This window comes from Suricata suricatta, chromosome 17 (genome assembly GCF_006229205.1).
Source record: "Suricata suricatta isolate VVHF042 chromosome 17, meerkat_22Aug2017_6uvM2_HiC, whole genome shotgun sequence".
Taxonomy (NCBI): domain Eukaryota; kingdom Metazoa; phylum Chordata; class Mammalia; order Carnivora; family Herpestidae; genus Suricata; species Suricata suricatta.
The window spans coordinates 21,587,989-21,595,619 of NC_043716.1; the positions used below are offsets into that span (position 1 = coordinate 21,587,989).

Below are 7,631 nucleotides of genomic sequence, written 5' to 3' on the forward strand. Positions count from 1 at the left end.
GTGGTTACATGAATCTATACTGTTAAAAACACTTAGCATTTTTTAAACAAAAAGCCCTTTTTATATTTGTAAATTTTAAAAATTCATTTTTATAACTGCTTTTTAAAAAGAGGAAGACAGGTGGTGGTGATGGTGGAGGGCACTTGAGGGGAAGAGCACTGGGTGTTGTATGGAAAACAATTTGACAATAAAATATGAAAAAAATAAATAAATAAAAAGAGAGTTGTTTTATATGTATGAAAAGGTTCTTAAAACTTTGGCATCACAAGCCCAAACTGGGACTCTAACCAAATCTACGAACTCCTCCTCAGAAAACTAATACACACAAAATTTGAATTTTATGTGCAGGGTAGAGGGAAGAGACAAGGATGAATCCAGATTTCTGTGATTGGCTGGATGGAGGATGGACTCTCCAAATCACAGAGACAACGTGGAAAAAATGCCAGAAAAAGAATACTCATTACAGATTCATATGCCAAATATACAGAACAAATAGAAGATTGTCAGAGTGGAAAACTGATTTTGGAAATGCTCAATTTGGGGTACTGTATTACATCAAGTGTCCAGCAAGTAACTTGGACACAGTAGTACCGTTTGTCTGAGCTCAGACAAATACTGAAGTTATTTTCTATACAAGTGGACTGAACTAAGGGCTACTTCTCCTCCTATTTTAATTAACATCATTTTGGAATTACTGATCAGTGATTTCAATCAAGTAAAGAAATAGCATATAAATATAGGAAAGGATAGTTCAAAACTACCTTTGTTTTTGTGTTAATAAGATTATTAAGTAAAATGTTTGGAAATAGTATACTGTATATTTTAAAGCTAAGAGGTTTCCTAAATGCCAGCAATGCACAATCAGAAATTATGATCTATAAAGAGCTCCTTCTACTAATTAGTTTAAATTTTTTATGTGCCTGTAGGCCATCTTTGGAGGTCCTCTTTGGAGAAGTGTCTGTTTATGTCTACTGCCCATTTCTTCACTGGGTTATTTGGTTTTTGGGTGTGGAGTTTGGTGAGTTCCTTGTAGATTTTGGATGCTAGCCCTTTATCCGATATGGCTCAAGAAGATACGGTACGGGGCGCCTGGGTGGTTCAGTCAGTTAAACCTCCGACTTTGGCTCAGGTCCGATCTCACGTTCATGGGTTGAAGCCCCGGGTCAGGCTCTGTGCCAACAGCTCAGAGCCTGGAGCCTGCTTCCTATTCTGTGTCTCCTCTCTCTGCCCCTTCCCCTCTCATGCTCTGTCTCTCTCTGTATCAAAAATAAATAAAGCATTAAAAATTTATTTTAAAAAAGATGTGGTATATATACAGTGGAGTATTACATGGCAATGAGAAAGAATGAAGTCTGGCCATTTGTAGCAAAGTGGATGGACCTCGAGGGTGTCATGTGAAGCGAAATAAGTCAGGTGGAGAAGGACAGATACCATATGTTTGCAATCATAGGTCTAACAGGAGAAACCTAATAGAGGACCATGGGGAGGGGAAGAGGGAAAGAGAGTTGGGGAGAGAGAGGGACTCAAAACCTGAGAGACTACTGAATACTGAAAATTAACTGAGGGTTAAAAGGGGAGGGGGAGGGAGGAAAGAGGTGATGGTGATGGAGGAGGGCACTTGTGGGGAAGAGCACTGGGTGTTGTATGGAAACCACTTTGACAATAAACTATTTAAAAATCTTTTGAAATAATAAATCTTTTAAATTCTAGGTGGTTAGCATATAGTGTTACACTGGTTTTGGGTGTGCAATAGTGATTTCACAATTCTATACATTACCCAGTGCCCATCATGGTAAGTGACTCTTAGCCCTCATCTCCCACCCATCCCCTACTCCTCTGTTTGTTCGCTAGAGTTTAGAGTCTGTTTTTTTTTTTTTTTGTTTGACTCTTTTTTTCTTTGCTTGCTTTGTTTCTTAAATTCCACATAGGAATAAAATCATATGGTATTTGTCTTTCTCTGACTGACGTATTCTAGGAATAAAATTTGACATATATAGCAACAATACAGATACAACTGAAACAATTGAGAGATGTGTCATATTTCGCTGATTATAAGTGTACTTTAATATCTCTGAAATCAAGGTACATCTTCTAATTTAATTGGCAATATCTTCTTTTTAAGTGGTAAATAAAATAATAATGCAATATTGTTTCCTTGGGTTTGATGAAATATAGTAAAAGAAGACTTGAATAAATGGCCAAACATCCCATGTTCACCTATGAGAAGATTCACTGCTGTAAAAATGGCAATTCTTCCCAAAGTAACTTATCAATTTCATATAGTTGCCATCAAAATAATCTCCATGTGTCCTTTACTTTTAGGTGGAACCAAAATGATTCTAAGCTTCTTCTAGAAGAGAAATGCCATGATATTACCATTTGGGGAAAGTGGATTCTGGTCTATGTTTTGAATTACAACTTGGTAACATTCATCAAAATGTACAAGCAATTGTTGCTACTTGGAATTTATCTTTAAGGAACATCACAAAGTATTTTTAGAAAAATGTATATTGTAGCATTGCTGAAAATAGAAAAAATTAGTTGTCATATAAAAATCCACTGAAGAAAGGACTGGTTAAGAAGTGGTAGCAGGGTAGTTTGCAAAGTTGTACTTTTTGACCTAGGTTGTGGTTACACAGGTTTTGCTGCATAAAAATTATTATCATTTGTTAAAGTTTAAATTTATTTAAGTAAACCTATACCCAAAGTGGGGATTGAACTCATGACCCCAAAATCTAGAGTTGCACGCTCTTCTGAGCCAGCCAGGCACCCCTCTCTGCATTATTATTTATTAAATTATAGTTTTGTTCCACGCACTTTCTGTATATATAATATGTTTCACAATAAAAGCAGCTGAAATTAATAACATCTAGGCTTAGGAATATTATAAAACACTATACAATCAATAAAAGAATTGGGCAAATATATGAGTAACATCATGATAAGATGTACTTATGTATCATTTGGGTTCAGCCTTATGCTTGCAGTATTTGTAGTTTATTCGTTTTCACTGCTGAATAGTATTCCAATATGTGAATATACTACAATACGATTAGTAACCTAGAGCAGGCATGGGGATCTCTCTAATTTTATACATATCCTGATGCATATGTATACACTCTTCTCTAAAAAGTAGAAAAAGTTACTAACTGGTGGAGTGTGCAAATGACCAACTTAGTGCAAAGGGATTAAGCCAATTTATTTTTTTAAGCCAATTTAATTTGTAGCAGCAATGTACAAAAGATTCTGATTTGGGGCACTGGAGTGGATCAGTTGGTTGAGCGTCCAACCATTGACTTCTGCCTGGGTCATGATCCCAGGGTGGTGGGACTGAGCCCCCTTTGGGGCTATGTGCTGAACATGGAGCCTGCTAGGGTGTCTCTCTCTCTCTCTCCCTTTACCCTTCTCCCCCCCTCACGCTCTATCTACATCTCTCTCTCTCTCTCTAAAAAAAAAAAAAAAAAAAAGATTCTGATTACCCAGAACCTCTCCAACATCTGTTATTTCAGTTAAATAGTGTAAGATGGTATGGGTCTGTGGTTTTGAACTGCATTTTGCTCATCCCGTTGGCTTGAACAGCCTTTCATGAGTTTATTGGACATGTGTGTTTCCTTTTCAGAGAGATACATCTTTATAACTATTGTGCACTTTTCTACTAGGTGGTTTTTGCTTTTAAAATATTATGTAAGTTCTTTATATATTCTTGATACCAATGCTTTGTCAGCTGCATGGTTTTCGCAATCTCTTTAAGTTTGTCATTGAATCTTTTCACTGTCTTTAAGGTATCTTTTGAGTAACAGAAGTTCTTAATTTTGATGTAGTGAAATATATCAATCTTTTTGTTTAAGGTTAATAATTTTAGCTCTAGTTTAGGAAATCCTGTCCTCCCTCAATGATGCAAAATTATTTGTGTACATCTACTAAAAGTTTGAAGGGTTTGTTTCTTACATTTAAGTCCTTAAGCCTTCTGGAGTTGATTTTTAAATATAATATATATAGGAGTCCAGTTTTTTTCCCTCAAACCAATGAACAACCAACACATTTCAAAGCAACCAGACATGAGTTACCTGGAAAGTAACGTTTTTGCTGCGCTTCCAGACATTCAAAGTTCTTATGCGTGCAGACAGTCCTGCTGCGGGGTGTAGTGGATGACAAACTCACTGCAAGGACCATCTCAGAAAGTCTGGAAAGATCTTAGGAAATAAGAAGTGAGAATTCAATATGCAAACATGCGGACCCCAACTTATACCTAAGCTGTGTTGTAGTCTTAGACTATATCTTAGAACTCAAAGTCTTGGCCCACAGATCCTTGTGTCAACTCAGTAAAGCATACTGATATCTTGAGCTGGGTGAGGTACTGGTATGGAGCAATAGTTTTCATTTTAATTGTATTCTATTGAAACACACTTTATTTTTTAGAGTACTTATATTTTAAAAATATGATTAGAAAGTATAAAGGCCAGGGCACCTGGGTGGTTTAGTCATTAAGCATCCAGCTCTTGATTTTGGCTCAGGCCATGATCTCATGATTGTGAGATGGAGCCCTGCATTAGGCTTTGCACTGAGTGCGGAGCCTGCTTGAGATTCTCTCTCGTTCTCTCTCTCCTCCCTCCCCGCCCTCCACTCATGTGCTTTCTCTGTCTCTCAAAAGAAATAAATAAACATTAAAAAAAAGAAGGAATAAACATCAACGGTTATAGATTTCTAAGAAGACTATGAAGTGTTCTCTGTTTTGTGGGCGTTTGAAGATGTTACCATTAATTTATTTCATCTAATTTCATCTGGACTTTCCTTTTCTAAGAAGGATGTACTTTGCCAACACTACTCTGGCTTATCATTCTTGGTGAGTAACACGTGTTGTCTCTTGAAAGGAAAAGTAGGAAAGGAGAGAGCCAGCCATGGACTGGTTGTGTTTGGGTTCAGAATGGAAAAGGGGCGATGAGGAAGGAATAATATTCATTCCAGGGAACTAGAATGCAAAGGCAGGGGAAAGTGACAATTAGGTTAAAGAGGACACATATGCACATGTGAAAGAAGAATTTCTTGAATAATTAAATGAGTTCATATTCAGAAAGGTAAAAAAGAGACTTGAATATAAACACAAGAAGGGGAGTGAAAATGAAAATCACAGGGTCAGACAGTCCCTTGCACCAACCTCTAGTAGGTTGATTACCACAGGGCAACACCTTTTTGTTGAATGCAGGGTATTCAAGACAGGCAGAGGGAGCGAAGGGCAGTGACCTACCAACAGTATATTTTGGAAAAACAAATCAGGCAAATTCAATTCAGAGAGTACCTCTCCCTAGATTCTGTAATATTACCCTAGTTCCTCCCTTTCCTCCTCTTGCCTCCCATCCCCAAGTGAACTGGATTCTGCTCCCTGACCTGGGTCTGCTTCCATCATCCAAGCTATCCATTTCTTCGTGTCCAGCTGTTTCACATGATTGTCCTTCACCTGCCAGGAACTGGGCATCTTGGCAAACACTGCACAGCAAAATTGTTCCACCTTGACTGCACAGACATATCCATGGAGGGCCCCCTGATTGTATACTTCAAGGAATTTGACAGCATATTTTATATCATGCTTCTGTGTACAGAAATGATGGACAGGTAGAGTCCTAATACAGGAATCTATAGCAACCTTCAAGATGTCAAGATCTATGTTCTCCTTTTCACATCCAATGACTTGATGGGTCTCATCATGCACACCAAAAAATATATACCCTCCTTCAGTGTTTGCAAATGCAGAAACACAACTGGGGAGACTTTCCTGAAAGCACCGTGACCCCTCGGTTGAGAACATTTTAAACTCAACATGGAGGGACTTAGTAAAGTTGAGCTTTTCTAGGTACTGAAGCTGAGTTCTAGCAAATAAAGCAGCAGCTGATGCCCTTATGCTATGCTCATTTCGCACACCAGCACAAACTTTGTGTGCACGTAATGAACTGGAATCAGTATTCCTAAGAGTCTGAGTTTTCCCTTTGAGGAATGCCAGCGCTTCCTTAGGATCCATGACATCAGTAGATGCTCTGTATCTGTGGTACAAATTGGAGCACAAGGTAGCGAGTCGTACACCAGAGGCCTCTGCATTCCAGGATCTCACAAAAATCAGGAAGAGTTCTCCCTGCTGCATCTCATCTAAATAGCCTTTAAAAATTGAAGGCATCTTCAGTCCTACTCCATGGATTTCATAATTGTAGTCTTTGTTCTCAATCTCAGCCTTGACCACTCCGCCACCAGAATTCAACAGAGCACATATTGCTTTCAAGATGTTTTTCCTCTGTTTTTTCTGCAGTTCAGGATTCATTTCTTTCCTTTGGTTATCCCCAAGGATGATCTTTCCTGCATTTAAGACACATTCGGCAAAGTTTGTTTCCAAATCAACCTTCAGACTCATCTTCTCAGCACGTGTCCTTTTCCTACCCTGAAATATTCTCCTAAGAAACAGGAAGACAGAATGATTAGAAGAGGACAAGCATAGGGGAGGTGGGAGAAACAACACTTTGAGGCCACTCTTCTCATTGGTCACTTCATTTCTGCCCAGAGTTTGAAGCCAGTTTCATGCATGAAATAAGTGCGGAGGACGTGGAGGAGCTAAGTCTAAGGGAATCCCAGGGCCACCAGAGAAATGATGCAGAAGCTATTTTGATCCTGTCATTTTAGTAACTGTTTGTGCTGTGATCTCTTAGTGACAAGGTCTCTCAGAACACCTGCAGAAAACAAGAAATTGTGCAAAGATACACGACGACTGAGGCTGCAATGCAACTTGAAAGTTTTCCCTGTCAGAGGTGTCTCCGGGGTGTGCTGATGTGTACTGGTTTTGTCAGTGGTCATTCTCTCACTGACACCTGGGCTATTCTCGGATTATTTTATAGCCCAGTTGTGGAAGAAGCATATCTGACTGAGTTGGTAATTTGTCATTGTTGCTATGGAACAGATCCTTAAGCTTTCCCTCACCCAAGAAGTTCTCATCTCATGAAAAATTATATATACAACATAAATACATACACACATATATAGTTTGTTTGAAAGAGATAAATTATTGACTGTTTGGATCAACGCAACTGGCAGGTTGAGGTGGGCTTTTGGCATTTCCTAAACTTCAACTGACAACAGGGAATCTCAGAAGTAGGGCTGATTGAAAGTGTGCAGACACAGCATCTTGGCTGTGAGGGATGCACATTTCTGCAGCTGCCAATCTTAAATAACTCATCAGTGGCAGCTGAGTAAAAAGAAGGAGTGACTAGACCAACTCACATAATTACACAGCTCTCCTTCAAGAGATACTTCCTTGTGACCCCAGATGTCCTGCTATCTCCCCCCGCCCCCACCTCAGTTTCCTTCCTCAAAAACTGGTTGCAGGAAACCAAAGATAGAACCGGAGACCCCAATGTTCATAGCAGCAATGTCAACAATAGCCAAAACATGGAAAGAGCCTAAATGTCCATCACCTGATGAATGGATCAAGAAGATGTGGTATATATTCACGATGGAGTACTACATGGCAATGAGAGGGAATGACATATGGCCCTTCGTAGGAAAGTGGATGGACCTTGAGGGTGTCATGCTGAGTGAAGTAAGCCAGGCAGAGAAGGACAGAAACCATATGTTTGCACTCATAGGTCTAGCAG

General features: G+C 39.1%; 1 protein-coding gene across 1 annotated transcript in view; it reads right to left on the reverse strand.

Annotated features, from left to right (window-relative positions):
* The window catches only part of LOC115281794 (schlafen family member 5-like), a 16,578-nt gene that overhangs the window by 3,319 nt on the left and 5,628 nt on the right, over positions 1–7,631 (reverse strand). The window contains exons 2-3 of the mRNA XM_029927328.1: positions 5,386–6,437; positions 4,068–4,193 (exon numbers count right to left, since the gene is read on the reverse strand). Of these exons, the coding sequence (XP_029783188.1) occupies positions 4,068–4,193; positions 5,386–6,397 (1,138 nt within the window). The 5' untranslated portion in view covers positions 6,398–6,437. The remainder of the gene's footprint in view (positions 1–4,067; positions 4,194–5,385; positions 6,438–7,631) is intronic.